The sequence below is a fragment of the Fundulus heteroclitus genome, chromosome 14 (genome assembly GCF_011125445.2).
Source record: "Fundulus heteroclitus isolate FHET01 chromosome 14, MU-UCD_Fhet_4.1, whole genome shotgun sequence".
Classification (NCBI taxonomy): Eukaryota; Metazoa; Chordata; class Actinopteri; order Cyprinodontiformes; family Fundulidae; genus Fundulus; species Fundulus heteroclitus.
This window is the reverse complement of record NC_046374.1, coordinates 6,219,218-6,237,212: the sequence shown is the minus strand read 5'-3', so window position 1 is coordinate 6,237,212 and position 17,995 is coordinate 6,219,218. Positions and strand designations below refer to the sequence as shown.

At 39.3% G+C, this 17,995-nt stretch overlaps 1 protein-coding gene across 3 annotated transcripts in view; it reads right to left on the bottom strand.

The window, feature by feature from the left end:
- Window positions 1–17,995, bottom strand: part of ank2b (ankyrin 2b, neuronal) — a 222,490-nt gene that overhangs the window by 152,862 nt on the left and 51,633 nt on the right. For 2 of the 3 annotated variants that reach the window (XM_036146144.1, XM_036146149.1), the window contains exon 1: window positions 6,895–7,159. The exons of the other annotated variant lie outside the window; for it this stretch is intronic. In XM_036146144.1, the coding sequence (XP_036002037.1) occupies window positions 6,895–6,981 (87 nt within the window). In that variant the 5' untranslated portion in view covers window positions 6,982–7,159. Of the gene's footprint in view, window positions 1–6,894; window positions 7,160–17,995 lie in introns of those variants that run through there. 3 annotated transcript variants of the gene reach the window in all.

Genomic DNA, 17,995 nt, shown 5'->3' with positions numbered 1-17,995 from the left:
CTTGATGGAAACAAACTGAAAATGTATCAAACTGTGACTTTAAAACTGAGCTACATACCGAGCCACTGGTTTAATGCAGTAGTTCTCAAATAGTGGGCCGCGCAAATGAGAGGGAGGGATTTTTTCCTACTTTTCAAACTGTAGAAAAAGAAGGTCTAAATTTGTGGTTTGCATTTGTGTTTACTGAATGTTATTAAATACTAAAGATTGATGATGTGTGTAAAACCACTGGGCAATAAACAATTACTACAACCTGAACTAGTTTATAATATTCTCTGTAAGTATGGGGGAATCTGCTTCCCCCTCAGCTCCCCTTACATGTGGAGTTCCTCAAGGATCCACTCTTAGACATATTTATTTTCCATTTACCTTCTGCACCCTTTAGGTTCCATTTTTAGAAAATGTTACATTTCATTTCATTCATATGCAGATGATACTCAGATTTGTTTTCAATTGAAGCACAACCATCCTTTCTCACTTAAACCACTGTTTGACTGCCTTGCAGAGGTAAAAGCTCGGATGGCTTCAAATTTTCTGAACTGCAATGAAAATAAAACTGAAGTCATGATTTCTGGTCCCAGTGGAAATCGCAGGAAATCTTCCCCTTCTGATCTATGTGGCCTTGAGTGTGAAAAACCTTGGAGTAATTCTTGAGAAACATATTAGTTCTGTTGTAAAAAGATCCATTTTAAAACTGAGACTTTTATCCAAAGTGAAATAATTTTTATCTTTTAATGATTTTGAACAGGTGATTTACGCCTTTATTAGCTCCCAACTCGGTTATTGCAGTTTTCTGTATGATGGTGTAAGCCAGGCCAGCCTCTCCTGGCTGAACACTGTTGTTCTAAAATGTGCTATATAAATGAATTTGATTTGTTTGATTTGAATATTTATAGCACAACAGCTTCCCTGCATTGGTAACTTAGTTATGAAAACGCGTGGATTAATATTAATAAACTCAAACATCTTATAACAAACAGTATAAAACAATGTAACAGTCGTTTGTCTTTAAAATGAATGGCTTCATATTATTTTGACTGTATTAATTAATATCATAGAGTTTATAAAACATGGTGATGTGGAAAAGTTCTAGTTCTTAGAAATCATTGTTATAAAATGTATTTAACTGTTATGAAATGTAAAAGTGATTCTGGGTAATCTTCAGGGTGATTATTTCAATGCATTAAAGTTCAAATAGAAAGGAGTGTGTTTCTTTTAAGAGAGAAAATAAAGGTTACGTTTCTAACCCATTTAGTTGGGTTTATTCTTCAAAGTGGGCCCAAGTAGCAACCTGAGCAGAAGAATGTATCCTAAAACAGGAGCACAGCTACCACTTGGGCTGTAAGCATAAAAACACTGTTAAAAACAAACTTTCTTCCAGTAGTACTGTTTTTCCCTGGCTCTTCTTCGGGCATTTAAAATCCAGTTTCATCATTAAAAACATCAACTCATGTATACTGTAGAAGCAAGATACAGCTGCTCTTAAGTGTTGCAAAAAACAATCAGATTGTCAGTTTGCTGACAAGAAAATAAAGCTGTAGATAATCTATTATCAGGGCCTGAAATGTGGCCTCAAAATGTTTTATACTGAAGGTTATCCTTTTGGCGGCAAGACTCTCGGTTGCCATGGCGGCATCAGGGTGTCATCCTCACAGACCATCTGTGGTTGTTGCTTACTGTCCAAAAAACAGAGGCAGCATGGAAGGGTCAAGCAGATGCACGCTAGCATACACATCAAAGGTAGGTCTAAATGCTAAATCTAGAATGAAAAATGTAAAATGATGTTTCAAAAAAACATCTGCACACACCACAACACCCCAGCTAACTACAGCTGTGTAGTTAAGAAATCAGCCCACAGTCACTTTGATCGTCTCTATACACCCACACAATTTCAATGACATGCAGAAGCTCCAACTGCCTCCAACATGGCTGAGGATGTGGGCTATTGGGTGTATTTGCACAAAGCAAACACATTAATTCTTAATGTTAGTCCATGCTGCCCCCTAAACTTAATCCTAATCCCAACTCTTAAAACTGCCTCAGCAACATAAGTGTTTAAGACTCAAATCTGCATGATTTTACAGACTCCTTGCAGAGATTTCTAGCCCAACTGATTTGTCTGCTGTTGGAGCAGGGTCGTTGTTTGAAGAGTCCTGCTGAAGAGCCAGACATCCTGAGCACTTCTCCTTCATCCTTTTGGATCATTTCAAGTCATATTAGGCCAGAGAGCAGAGAAGTAATCCAATAATTGTTGAAAATGATCAATAGATTAGAAATGACTTTTTGTTTCCTCTCCTGCAACAAGCCACATTTATTCATTAGTCACTGCAAGTCAAATGTCCATTATCATCCAAAGTAACTGTGCATCAAGTCTAAAGCAGGGTTTTAGCCTCGAAGAGGCTTCCAGCTGCAATGAAAAAGTTACTATCTGCTTATTTCAGCTTAACCAGTTTATACAAAATTAAATGTAAACTATTTTGGAAAACAAAAACTTTCTTTGTGTTTATTCAGTATACATGTGTAGTGCTTGATTTTTCTGGACCGCAATTCGTGTATTAACTCCTTCATCTATTATTCTATAATACCACACCTCACCAGGCAGGTATTCATGAAACAATGACCGACAGAGACTGACAGAAACTGTCAGTCTCTGTCGGTCAAGAGGTGTTGGGCTGTCAGTTGCTGATAATCAAGCGGTGCCCCAAATTGGTAATTTTGCATAAAATTGCTAATAATTGATCATTGCCTTGGGCTCTTAGTAATAGTTATTCATAGCCAAACCAAACCTGCTCTTGTAGAACACATCTGCCACATATTTGCCACTTTGGGAACCTTTAGTCACATTTCCAGCTTTCTGACAACAGGAACCTGAGCACATTTTGTGTGCAAACGTGAAGCAGGCAGGGAAGTGAATGTTTTATCTCCCCAAGCTTATCCCCTGTAGGTCAACATGAGGGTGCGTTTGTTTGCTGCAGTGAGCCTATATAAGCATGGGGGCAGGGAGCATATCAATAATTCATCAATTGATTGTGAATGCCCCCCTGCTGCCAAATCCTTTGACTCTGCTTTCATCAACAATTTAATTTGTAGATTCAGCATTACTGACTTGCTTACCTTCCTCAGCCAGAGGCTTTGCTTTCCTTCATTCTGTCTAACAGGCATGCAGAAAGATATTTTGAGTCATGTTACTGCTGCTTCCTCTAGTTTGTCACAGCATAAAACTCTCTGAGCTCCAGCAGCTTAATGTCTGGATGATATTTTCTTATTAGCTCATTTTGATGTCTAATAAGTACACTTCAGCATGTGCAAAAACTGGTTTTGACTGGTTAAAGGAACTTACACCTCTTTCACTGTAACGTTTATTTGAACCATACACCCAAGAGCTGCCTCCTCCCAGAGGCAAAAGTCATTGAAATGTGCAAGTTCACAACAGAACAAAACCAAAAGATCATGGTAAGGTGCTGCTGAAACTGGTAAAAGAGTCATTTTCAACAGGAACTGGTGTTCTTCGTAAAATAGATGACTTCATGATAGATGGGTCATCAGAAATAGACAGTATTTACTCCCAAATTAGTAACAAAGTGGCTCAAGCAAACCACCCACTACTGTGCAATTCTATTTAAGACACTGTGCAATAACCTGTGCAGTATTACTGTTAAATAATCCTGTTTAATAAGCAGCTGTATAGATACCTCACTACCTCACTGTTGCTCTTACCTGGTATCACTTAATGTAAAACGTCATTCCATTTGTATATAAGTCATCTGAGCGTATATGTCACCCTAAATATCTGCTTTATTTCCCCTGTAATTTTTGTTTTATCTTTTATTTTATTTTTGATACATTGTACATATGTGGACACACTGTATATACCTTATACCTTATGCACCTTTCCTCCTTTTGGCACCTTTCGTTTTGTGTATTAAGCTGATGTGGGACAAGTCAATTTCTCCACTGTGAGATCAATAAAGCCCTATCTTATCTTATCTTATCTTAACTCAACAGTTTTCAATGTTTTTTGGTGTCTTGAGAAGTAATTATTAGTCCAGATCGCTCTAGTCACTAATAGGATATAGCTTTGTCTAGGTCACAGGTGTCAAACTCAAGGCCCGCGGGCCAAATGTGGCCCCTTGAGGCAATTTATCTGGCCCTCAAGAGCCAAAAAAGGCCTATAATACCTTAAAGTAGAGGCATCCTGCCACTAGATGTCAGTTTTCCCACAACACATTAAAACAACCCAGAAATGTCCAAAAAGGGAAAAAGTGATGCAGAATGAGTAGAGTTTAAACTTTAACTTTAACTTATCAAAACCTATCAAAGTTTTTGCAGATAAACTGTTCAATAAACTGTTCAACTATGCTAATTTCAATGTTACTGTGAAGTTTTAGCATTTTATGTGAACTGGAATGAAATTATGAAATCAAAAGTGTCATATATACAGGTGTAACTGGCCCTTTTAATGACTTCTTGAGTCCAAAGTGGCCCAATATAGAAATGAGTTTGACACCCCTGGTCTAGGTGAACACAGCCCATACATGAACCTCTTGTCAAATTGTGCCTCATATTTCACAAGCATAAATTCGGGACTGAATATGTTTTGGCAGCAAAGAACAGTTAATTTATCCTGTTAATGATCCATTTCACAAGAGCGGTGCACATGTATGGACATTTTTAAAGTAAATTTAAGCATGCAGTGGGTCCATGTATTCTAACCAAAAGTTCATACAGGATCCTGAAAGTGCCTGGAGCCAGTGCAGACATACCAGGAAATTAGTGATGTGACCACACTGACCAGGTCTATCCTGACTACAGCGATCTGGACCAGCTGGAGATGGTGTATGCATCCTTTGCTAAAACAAGAGTAGAGATTACCAATGTTCCTGGAATGTTGAAACAAGGGCAGAGGCAGCAAGTTTCAGCTGATAATAAAGCACTACGGATCTGAGTTTAGCAATGTTTATATGATAAAGAACCATGAATATTTTCATTCGCTCCTTTAGGAGCAGATATTAATCAAAAATGACACAGAGATTTATCTGATTAACCTGCACCTTAGAAACAAGGGAACCAGTAAAGCTTCATCTAACCAAAGATAGTCGCAGGCCATCCAGTCCTTCAGTCCACATAGGCAGTCAGGTAGTGCACTTACACCGTCAGTCAAAGCGGGGTTAACAGAAAACTACACCTGGAAGTCATCTGCATACGCATGATGGGAAAGATGTATCCTCAGACTTAGACTCAAGTGCCTTGCCTAAGGGCACAACAACTTGAGGATGCTGGAACCCAGAGGATAATAAAGGGCAACAATCCTGAGTTGGTCGCAGCGGCAGTCCAACTGCACAATTTCCCCTAAAAAATATCAGACACTGCTTGATATTTCTTATAGACGCTTTTGGTTGTTTGGTCAGAGGCAGTCAGAGGAGAAAGGCCAACGATCACTCAAATTGTACCTTACCAGAGATTTTCTACATTTTGGAAAGATTTTGCCCACTGGGCCGATAATGGCTCAGTGTGAACCTGGCTGCAAGGCCAAAACACACTTCTATTTCAAAGATTGTTAAAGGGCTTGTACGCACCCAGCTGTGCAAGCTTGATATCAAAAAGTCTTGACATTATCCAGTGACACACTATGCAATAGACCACTTGATAGATGCCAGAATGCTTGATTTCTTTCTCCTGGCAGAATCGCAAACATCCAGCAGAGACTGGATTGATAAGAGGGTGAAAAAAAAGAGTTGTATAGTAAGACATTGCTCACAGCAGCAGGCACACAGCAAGACTTTACCAGAATATTTCTGAAGCTGCTTGAAGTTAATTATAGGTCATCTGGACTGCTAAAATGGCTGTTTGCCCATCTGGGGTACACCAGGAAAGATGGATGAATCACAATGAATACTTAAAAATGAAAAGAAGTACCAGTAATTCCTATAGGTTTGACACATCATTTTTTTTATTCTCAGATCAGTGGTTTGAGAATTAAAGATAAAATTTAATTAAATGCTAATAATGCTACCGTATTTGGTCAAAGAATATAGAAATATTTCAGGGAGCAAAATTTAACAAAAACATGATCAATTCTGATGGGTGATTAGTAGCTTTCTATAATCTATGCAACATAGTCACATAGATTATAGAAACATATGAATATTTGGTTTGAGAAAATGTAGAGATTTAAAGGCTCAATTGATGTTACATTATGCATTCTTTGTTTTGTTTTGTTTTCCACTGAGACCATTTAATTATTTTAATTATTCCTTTGTTTTCTTTTCTTTTATTTTCAAGGATACATTAAGAAAATTGTGTTGGTGCTGAGCTAGATGATATGCACGAATAAAAAAAAGCCCTTTTAAAATGCTACAAATTTAGATTTTATAACAAGCCTTTCTGATCAGAAGAATCTGTCCGGCTCGAGGCTGACGGGAGTGGACATGCCTTCGGTGCTGCCGAAATCAAATAAGCTGTCACACATGTCATCAACACCCTCCGTGAGCAGGCTGATCGAAGTTAATAACAGGAGGCACACAAAGAGCGCACCGAGGAGCGGAGCAGGGACCCACCCTGTCAGCATGTGAGAGGAGCCTCCTCCTACTACTACATGGAGGTGGTCCACAACAACAACACAGAGGGAGAGACAGAGGATAAGAGAGGGGAGCTTCAGCTTGGATCAGCAGGGATCCTCTCACTGGAAAGAGCTTCATACTGTCTAACGGTGAAGATGGAGACAGGAGTAAAATCAAGTAAAAAGAGCAACAACAACAACAACAACAACAACAACAAAAATAACAACTCTGGAGCTGGAACAAGAAAATCCCTCCCATCACTGACTTCTGTGCACCTGCTCCACCTCACCATCCTCACACTCAGCGCCATGTGGAACCCCATACACTGACTTACCTTCTTGGGTCTCTTTCTCCTCTGCCCCAGCCCATTGAGGCGATCACTGGGGTCCAGCCTGTAGTGGGAGTGGTTGTCCTCACTCATCCTGTCCCCCCCAAGCACCAAAACAACCACGTCTCACTCCAGCTTATTCCACCTTTTTTTTTAAGTCCCTCTTCTTCCCGTCCACTCCTCTGTTGTATGAAAGGAAGCGCCTGTCCCTCGTCTCCTGTCCTTAGCTCTACGGCCGAGCCAAGCGCGGACCCAGCCAGAATGAGGGTGGGGGTGGGAGGAGGATTGGTTGGGGTGAGGGAGGCAGGGGAGGAGGGAGGGAGCACAATGGCGTTGCCATGGTAGCAGCTGCCACCACTGTTTATCTGGAAATCTCACCAAGATACTGAGCGCACGCGCATGAGCACACATAAGCACAGGGGTTAGCCATGTGTTAGTGTGCTCTGAACTCCTCTACCTTGTTCCATTTAGGTAAATATAGATTAACTCACATATGACAGCAGCCTAATTGATGATTAATGTTACTAAACATAAAATAAAGAAGTAAATATTAGAAAAAGGAATGAATGCACAGAGAAGCAGCCACGGTCCGAAAAGATGTCTCTGAGTTGCATCACCAAAAGTAACAGTGATTCAGATTGATACAGTGTACTGGTGCCTCACATGAAGCATGTGTTACCAGTTATTTCAAATTGCCAAGGAAAATAAACATTAAAATAAAATGTAAATAAAAAATAAAAGAAAGCCGTCATTTTTAGACCAGTGAAGGTGTCTAAATGTCCATTTACTCAAATCTGCAAACTGCTTTGTCTGTGGAACTGAATAAACACCTTTACGGATGAGTCTCCTTACAATTTTATTATTTCTCTATGATTATAAAAAAACATCTATGAAAACATCTGATCAAATTTTGTCAGTAATCTCCAGATGACCACTGCATCACTTGCATCTGAAAAGTCTAGGAAGATTCATCCTCCTGAACAGTGAACTGGATGGTCATCATATCATAGCCATTTGTCACAGTCTAGTCCTCTTATTTAACCCAGAAAAAGGAACTCATTAAACTCAGAAAATAATTGATGAGAAGTGGATGTTCTGTCCATGCACACCATCCAAAGACTCAACAAACACAAACAACCACCTCAAACACTTTTGAACCATATTGAGACATTCGATGGTGTCTTTTTCTTTTACTTTTCAGCCACAAAAGTTGTTCAAACAAAAGCCAACATCGTCTTTTCTGTGTCTTTTCAAACAAAAATTGGCTGGGGGAGGAATTAAAGTACATTAATTCCTAAGGTGAAAAAACACATTCAGCTCATGAGACAATGCAATGTTACTACTGGCTAATGGTTATCCAGCCGGGTGTAATCCTAGAGTCTACAATAGTTTGGCTAGTGTCTTACACTCAATCTGTTTTTCTACACAAGTCTTCACTCATCAGGTCCATCAACACCAAGGGGCTGCTCAAAAAGGATTCCCTCATTTCAAGAGTCTCAGGATGTCAACTTCAAGAACTCACCATCATTAGTCTACACCTACTTCATTATCTAACTATTCAGAATACAATCTACTCATACAATACTATGAAATAGAAAGTACAGTGGTGCAATGCATCTCATAGGAACATGAACTATGTTCTGATAAATAACTTTTAGGTTATCCTTAATTAGGTTATCCCTCAGCAGGTGCTGCTGTAATCACGTCCATTAATCACTCAGAATACAGAAAAACAATTACTTATTCAGGCAACACACAAGCAAACAATTCAAACACAAAACTTTCACATCACCGATCAGTATTTTACTGGACCGGTCCTTGACGAACCGACCTGTTGATTTTGATTAATAACATTGCAGCTATTCAAATAAATGTATTTATTTAAATAAAAATAAACAAATAATTGAATTTCACCAACAATGAAGGCAAATATGAGGCTTACTAGAACTAACAGGGTGTCCAAAGCCCAAAAATCCAGTTTTCTTTTCCAGTCAGTAAACGCACCAGAGCTAAGCACTGACAGGTCATGAGCAGCACGCAAAGGTATAAGTGGTTGATTAACCCTTACTGCGTAAGGACTCTTTAGCTAAAGTGGAAGTGTGTCAGCGTTTGCAATGATACGTGCTGTCCGAATAGTGCAGGCAGTAACGGACGAGGTAGGAAAAGGAGGCTGTATGCTTCCTCTGTGGCTACTTTAGCATAGGAACCTCGCAATGTCCCTTACTGGTGCTAAGGCGCAATAAGGACTCCCACAATCCTTCGCCTGACATGACGTATAAGCACAGCCCACCTCACGTAAATCAACGAAAATGGCCGGAGAGAAGATATCACGCACTTTGTAGTTAATTTTTGGAAGGATGTAGGCCTGGATTTCACTCACATCATCCATGTGCATTTCCATTACGTAATGACGTAATGGAAATCTGGTTCCTTTCCTACCCACGATAGAGTTCTTACTGTTCACCCTAAAGGTCAAGGAGCAGGAGCTATAATTAAGGGTATTCGGATGGAGCCCAAAATTAGCTTTAATAGGAAAGTACATTTCCAAGGAGGCACACTGGCTGTTCATTCGTCTGATATGTTCGAACAGAAAGTGAGAACTCAATACACAACAGTACACAACCTTTTGGAAACTCTAGGTTTCCAAAAGGTTAAAAAAGATTCTAGAGTGGTTAAGACTACATACAGATACCGCTGTGTATACTTATCAACACTAACCTTGCTAATGATGCTTGTTGCTAATATGAAATGCATACAAGGACAACTGAAAATGTCGGCTGAATTTACAATCATGTTGTTTATCTTTAGGCAAGGCAAGGCAAATTTATTTGTATAGCACAATTCAGTACAGAGACAATGCAAAGTGCTTTACGTTATTAAAATATAGGAAAATAAAACAGAATAAAAGCAAGTCGAAATAAAATGTAGAAACAAAATAGAACATTAAAAACAGTTGGACTAAAAAAGTTGAACTAGTGATGTTTCAGCAGAACAGTTTAACTAGAGCAGTCGAAGGCAGTCCTAAACAAATATGTTTTTAATCTGGATTTAAAAGAACTCAGGCTTTCTGCACCTTTACAGTTTTCTGGACGTTTGTTCCAGATCAGTGGAGCATAGGAACTAAATGCTGCTTCTCCGTGTTTAGTTCTGGTTCTGGTTCTAGGTATGCAGAGTAGGCTGGAGTCAGAAAGACCTTAGTGGTCTGGAGGGTTGATACACTGATAACAAGTCTGTGATGTATTTAGGTGCTAAGCCATTTAGGGATTTATAAACTAACAGAAGTATTTTAAAGTCTATTCTCTGAGATACAGGGAGCCATGGAAGGACTTCAGAACTGGGGTGATGTGCTCTACTTTCTTAGTCTTAGTGAGGATGCAGGCAGCAACATTCTGAATTAGCTGCAGCTGTCTGCATCATTCTGTTCTGTCTATCTTTGAGGTCAGTCGTGTCTTTCTCTCCTCTCCAGCTTTCACCCCCCCCCTCGCTCCCTTTCTGAGCACTTTCTTCATATCAACCGAACTCCCTCATAACAAATAACATATTCGGTTTATGCCCTCCCTATCTCTACTCCTGGATTGTTATGGCGAAGAATGCTCAGAAACTCTCCCCGGCTACCCACTCCCCGCTGACACCTGTGGATGCTTTCTGAACTGTTGGCTGGCTGATAACATCAAGGACAATGGCCTCTGGAGAGCGTTCACGGAAATATAAACACTTTCACCCAAACAGACACACATAACTGATGCTCATATAAACTGATGAACTTACACGCGACTAGTCACAAATGTTTACCTTCTGCTATATGTGTCTCGTCTTATTTGTGCTTTTTGTGCAAGAGGTTTTTGATACCTCAAACTGTATCCTGCTAGAGGATAAAGTATCAGTTATGTTATTTTTTCCTCTCACCTTCCTTTTTTTTGTGGCCTCTATTTTTCCACAGAGTAATGGCAGCACCATGTGGGCACCGTGTCAGGCGGTGTCCTTGGCAGCAAGGCCTCGGTAAATCGTCTCCCCCTGTAAATGTTTGTGATGTTTGTTTGTTATGGCGGTTGTACTGAAACAGCAATTTCCCTCTAGGATTATTAAAGTATATCTGATTCTGATTCTGTCTGATCCACTTTTTAGGCAGGCCTGTGAAAACACCGTTGCAGTAATCAATTCTACTAAAGATAAATGCATGAATTAGTTTTTCCAGATCCTGCTTAGACATCAGTCTTTTAATCCTGGAAATGTTCTTCAGGTGATAGAAGGCCAACCTTGTAGTTGTCTTTAAATGCTTTTGGAAGTTCAGGTCTGAGTCCATCACTACACCAAGGTTTCGGGCCTGATCAGTGGTTCCTAGCTAAAGTGACTGAATATTTAAGAATAATCGAAGACCCTGTTTTACAGCATGGACTCTCACACACATGGGTGGTTGTTGCTATTTTCGCTCAAGTAGAGTAGAGGCAAGAACGAGATACTTGATGTTTAGTTAAAGTTCTTAAAGAGAAATCAGAGTCAGCAGCTCAATATTTCACATAAACTGGACATTAGAAATTGGCCCCAAAAAAATTATCTGTGCATCTGAAACCTTTCACAGTCTCACTAATAAAAAAACACAATTGGATTTACAGACAGAAACAAGACCATCTGTTTATTGAAAAGCGAAACGATTCACATTTTTCAGTATTTGAGCTTCAGCCCACTGTTCCGCCAACTGAGGTTAAAACTGTCAGGTTTGGTTCAGTGGCTAATTGGTGCAGCGCTGCACGTGAACCTCAGGTCCTTTTCCATTACACACTCAGAAAGGTTTGCTGCGTAGCGCAAATTTTAAAGTAGCTGATAGAAAAATGTCAATCTGCAGGAATGGAGTGGGGTTTTTATTCACCAGTTCAGGGTTTCAGTAACTTCTCTTTCGATTAAACGGTTAAACTTATGAAACAACCCCTTTAAAGTAGAGATATACAATATTACATGTTTGGTAATAAAATATTTCAAACCAATTCTGTTAGCAGCCGACGCTAATGTAGACATATGACATCAGGCCTTCCTTGTGTCTCATGATAGCAGGCAAATGCAAACATTTAGAAACAAACAATCCTATATATTTACATTTTTTTAAGCAAAACTAAAGTTCAGTAAATTCTTTTATCTCTGAAAAAGTAAAGTAACATCAATCAGAACAAATGTGGGTGGCTTGCAGTGTACTGCATTTCAAAGGTGCAGCCCGGTTATGTTGACGATATAGGTGGAGAACTGTACATCCCTTATTCAAAGCATGAGTTTTCGTAAAATCTGGCTGCATGAGGAAAAACTAAACCCAGAGTCAGATGGGTCATGACAAACTAAGATATGACAGTGATGGTTGGACACCTGCTCCAGAGATTCAGCCAAGGAACTCCCCTCCACTCAGGATTACTCACTGAGACCAAAACATGCTGCAGAGTTTCTGTCTTTGTTGTCTGACGGCAGCCAGCGTTCAACCTATGTTTACCCACCCCCTCTCTCTTATCCCCCTCTCCACATGCTCACACATGATTGCCTGTATCTTAATCATTCCCCCTGACTATAAGGTCCCAGACACAACAGGTAGAAGGATCTGCCCATGTGTGGTGATAATTATTGTAACTGTGGCTGTTTTTCCTCCAACTACAACGATCTGTAATCAGTAGTCATATGGATAACATGGGGCAATACCCTCCTAGAGGTATTAACACCGGGAACCCTTCTCACCCAAACAAACTCAAACTGTCTTTAATGCCCAAATTGCCATGAGATTGGGTCGTTGTATCCCAAATGTAACCAAAGATGCTTAATAGACACCCGCAGATCTGTAAAGATGAATTATTCGGCTCTGTCAACCTTCAGTTTTCTTTCATCTTTTATAAATAAGGTGACCGATGCTTTAAAATGTAGATGGATAAATCTGAGAGATGGAGGCAAGGGCATGAGCATTTTTATTATCTTACTTTGGCTTCTGACCACTGCCTGGATTATCTGTCTGTCTGGGTGACCCCTCCATCAGTAACACACACTCACATTTTCACCTCCTCCCATCTGGTGTGTAAGACTGAGAGAGAGGAATTCAGATGAAAAAAGAGGACGTTCAGACACCTGCACCCCTTAGATGACAGGGTTCAAGTCCACACTGTATGAATCTATTTACAGTTATATGAAATTGTGGATTTTGTTTCTGCTATTGAACTGATTCTAAATTGATGTAGAGATTGTTGATCTAAACATGGCCCGACATACAATAGATGTATTCAAATTAGATAAATTAGGCATAATTTGGCATAACTCTGACCACTAGATAGAGGCCAAGTACTTCCAACACAATCCTCGGTATGTCTTGAATACTGCATGTATCAGCAGCCATTACTGGCACACACACGCCACCTTAGCTGTGTGGTGGAAGAAAGGGAATACCAATAGTCTTCCAGAGGTTAAGAGAGACCAGGTCAGTGCAGAGTAGGGATATCCTGCTCCTCCGGGCCCCAATCAAGACTTATCAACATTAAAGTCCCACAGAACTCAACTCCCAATATCTGCTGGTGTTGTACTCCATCCATTCATCCATCCATCCATACATACATACATCCATCCTGTATACACTTGCTGAGTCATTGCCCCTGACTATAAGGTCTGGGACCTACAGGCAATCATGTGTGAGCATGTGGAGATTCAGATTCAAGGACATCTCAATAACTTTATATTGTGAAAAAGTTCAACATCTGTTGTCCCTTGATTTCATAAAGTAAAACTCATTTATTATATAGGTTAATTAAACATAGAGTGAAACATTTAAAGTATTTATTTCTTGCAGTCTTGATGATTATGGCTTACAGATGATAAAAAGAGGTATCAATCTCTTAGAAGATTAGAATATTGTGAAATGGTTCAATATTGAAAAGTCATTGTGTCACACCCCAATCAGCAAATACCTCAAAACACCTTCAAAGCCTGGAACCTCCTGAGCCTCTGACTGCTCTCTCACTCTGGGTCAGTAGGCGACAAAATCATGAGGAAGACTGCTGACTGGACAGATGTCCAAAATATTGTCATTGACTCCCTCCACACGAGGGGAAGCCAAAAATGGTCATTGCTGAAGAAGCAGGAGTTCTGGATCCAAGTTTATTCAGAGTAAGTTGAGTGGGAGGAAAATGTGTGTTAGGAAAAGCTGTGCCAGCAACAGAGAGAACTGCAGCCTTGAGAGGATTGTCTAGCCAAATCCATTCAAGAATTTGGGGGAAATACTCAAAGGTCTAAAGTCCTGTTTTCAGAAAAAAAAAGTTTGCATTTCATTTGGAAATTAAGGTCCCAGTCTGCTGGAGGAGTGTAGAGGTGCAGAACGCATATAGCCTGTAGGCCGGTGACCTGCGGTTTCCACAGTCAGCGGGGATCCAGAATGCCGTGCCATCTGCTGGTGTTGGTCCGCTGGGTTTCTGACATCTACAGTCACCACAGCCATCTACCAGTTTACAGCTCCTCATACTTCCTTCTGCAGACTAGCTAAATGCAGATGCAGATTTATTTTCCAATAGGACTTAGCACCTGCCACACTGCCAAAGGTACCAAAATCTGGTTTAATGACCATGGTGCTCCTGTTCTTGACTGGCTAGCAAACTCCCCTGACCTGAACTCCAAAGGTAATTTCTGGGCTGTTGTCCAGAGGAAGATGAGAGACAACATGCAGATGGCCTTAAGGCAGCTATCCGTGCAATCTGAGCTTCCATTACATCTTTTTTAATCACTTTTTATTGATCGTATGTAATATTGTAATGTTCTGAGACACTGAACTTTTGGTTTATATTTTCTGTAAGGCAAAATTGTCAAGACATTTTGCACCCAAACTTTGTATATAAATATATATAATTTGAGTTTTACTTCCTGAAACAAGTGACAAAAACTATTAAGCTTTTTCACATTGTTAAAGTTTTTTGAGATCTAAAATGTGTTTTTGCCCAGTGTATATTACTTTAGTGATCAAACCCCAGACCATATGGTATACCAAATGCTATTTCTGCAATTTTAATGAGAATGATTAAAATAAAATATTTTCACACAGATTTGTGTTAACTGTGAAATAATATGTGGTTATTAGACACTATTTTCTCATTCTCAAAGAATAGAGGTCAAAAGAGCCCGGTGGTGCCGATATATGGCAGCCTTGCTTCTGTCAGTCTGCCACAGGGCAGCTGTGGCTACTAACATAGCTCACCACCGTCAGGGTGAATGACTGACTGTAGTGTAAAGCGCTTTGGGGTCAACGGAATTGATAAAGCGCAATACAAGTACAATCCATTTACCAATTATTGTACCACAGTAGGGTAATTCAGGCCAACAGCAAAATGCAAATGTACAACATAGAAAAATACCGTATAGGTATTAAAATTGGCATACTCAGGAAATGAAAGAAGTGTGCGACTGAGTAGAGTGATCGCAAGAAATTTGCAAAACATCCATGTTTAAAAGATGAGGAAGAAGAAGCATCGGACCATTTGGATACCTATCACCTATCATCTTTACATGTTGTCTAATGTTTGTACATTTGTTGTTGTCTATCAGTGTGGAGGGTAAGATGTGTTTGACTTTGTGTAAATGTGAGGATTTCCCATTTGACAAGATTATTAAGGTTTGCTTGTTGCAGCTGAAAAACAAAGTCTAATATTTCTGCTAGTCTATTTTTATTACTTTAGTACACATTGTTGACTGCTTCCATACCATGAACTCTGGGAGCATTATTAGTTCAGAGAGGGTTTCCTGGAGTGTCCATGGTTGAACCTCCTCACCCAACCCATGCAAAAGCATCACATATATCAAATGTTTGTTTTTTTCTCCATTCATCTTGTGTTTATTTTAAAGGTACAATAAAACAATATGACTTGGCTGAATGTGTCCTGTTCTAGGTTGAACCTTGATCAAAAATGTTAAAGAGTTTTGAAAAAACTTGAGAGGCCAAGATAGGCAATGTTTATATATTCTCAAAGGTTTTACACTTTACAACTTTATTAAATAGATCAAAACAGCCAATATGTTATGGTATGGCTAATGAAAAACAGCAAATAAAAATTGTAATGTAAAATAGTTGCAATTAAATGAAGAAATAAAACTTTTAATGAATGGTGTCACCGGAAATGGCCAGTAGATGGAATAATAGAAAGCAGTAAAGTCCAAACTAAAAAAGCCTTGAATAAGCTTCAGAAACCTGGAGAACTGTTCATCAAGACCACTTTAATTGGAAGTCTGGCCTTTAGTGATGGTTTAAAACCTTAAAACCTGCTTAGAGTGCTGGAACCTTAGCTAATGCTGAAAACTTTCATCACTGGGTGTTTACACTTTTCCCCCACATCAACAAATCAGATTTTTCTTATGTAGAGATTATGACATTATGACAAGGAATATTTTAAATAGAAATATTATTTTTTTTCAAGTTTCATACTTGGATGTAAATATTGGAAAAAAACTGAACAATTTTCGAGAGTATGGAGGAATTGTGAACATATATATGAAGCCCAATAACCTAGCTGTAAAACAACGCAACTCTGGTAGAAACTTTGTCAGAAGTAAATTCCCAGGTGGAAAGAGACCCTCAAGCATACCCAGAATCTTTGCCATATTTATTATTTGACCAGAGACAGTCAGAGCATTCATGCTGGTGGCATTCTGCTGGTCATGAATCAGCATTTGTTATTCAAGCCAAGCTTTGTAGCACTTTGACCTTATGAAGTATCTGCTGCTTGTATGAGCTAAGCTCCATATTGTGTCTTTTGTTACTTGTTTTGGTTCCATGGAAATGACTGAGGTTGTGCCGTGAACACTGAACTCTTTCTCTATTTGATAGTGATGTAAACAGGAAAATGTTGCGACAGCAACAAGCTTATTCAGAACCAATAAAAAAAAAACATTCAGTTCTGAACTCCAAAAATTAATGTCAGAGCGTTCAGTGTGATGAAAGGGACGATGGGTAGGCCTTGCTTTTTACAACACTAAAACTAAAAAAAGCCAATTACTTGAAAAATGTTGTGATTATTTTACATTTAATTCAACATATTTTTTGATATAAAGTGAAAAAACAATCACCCAAGGAAATACAGATTGTTCTTCAAGCTTTGGGAATTTGAGGCCATTTCCTCAACATCAGCAGGAATCATGACTGCAAACCATCTTAGGAATGGTGATTAAATGTAACAAGAGCAAAGTGTTTGTGTAAAGGACGCAATTATTTTCAAATGAGACACAGAAACTACATACACCTCTATGTAATGTTTGCCAAGTACTCAATCCGCTGCAGAGAGCATCCCAACAGCATAGACACCCATCGATCAGCCACATTTCCCACCAGTTAAAAGAAAATGGTCAGGATCAAATTTCATGTGGTTTAATTCAGTCTCATACATTTTGCTCCACTGATGACCCAGTAACAACACCGGGATGACTGTTCTTTTTTTATTTGTTCAATAAGAAGAGTTATCCCTGATGACAGTTAAACAAGTTGGACTCTTTGTGAGAGAGAAAGAATCGGCATGTTTACACAAATGTAATTTCTACATATTAATTCAGTTTTAAAACATAATGTAAGCAGTGTCAAACCGTGGTGGCTGGTCAATAGGAGGCGCTTTGATGGCACCCCCATCAAATTTGGAGGAAAGAAGTGTAGAAACAGTAAACAAATGACATAATAAAAAATAATAATCACATCTGTTCCCTCATAAAGTGTGTCTGACCTTTGATTTTTCAGCATTACCATTCTAGTTTGGGTTGATATGAGGTTATTCTTTTGTGGAAATCATATTTTATAATGACCAGGGACACCACCCAGATAAGTGTGTTTCATGTATGTGTAACAACACCCCCAACATCCTTAAAAAAGGATAAACAAGTGTACACGATGGATGGATGGATGGATGGATGGATGGATGGATGGATGGATGGATGGATGGATGGATGGATGGATGGATGGATGGATGGATGGATGGATGGATGGACATGTTCTCACCAAAACCCAAAGAGGTGATAAACTTTATGATACAGATCTATGTGCAGATTTACTGATGACTTAAAGGGCCTATGTCATGCAAAATCAACTGTGTTTTTTTTTTGTGCGGAATCGGTGGCCTAATGGATT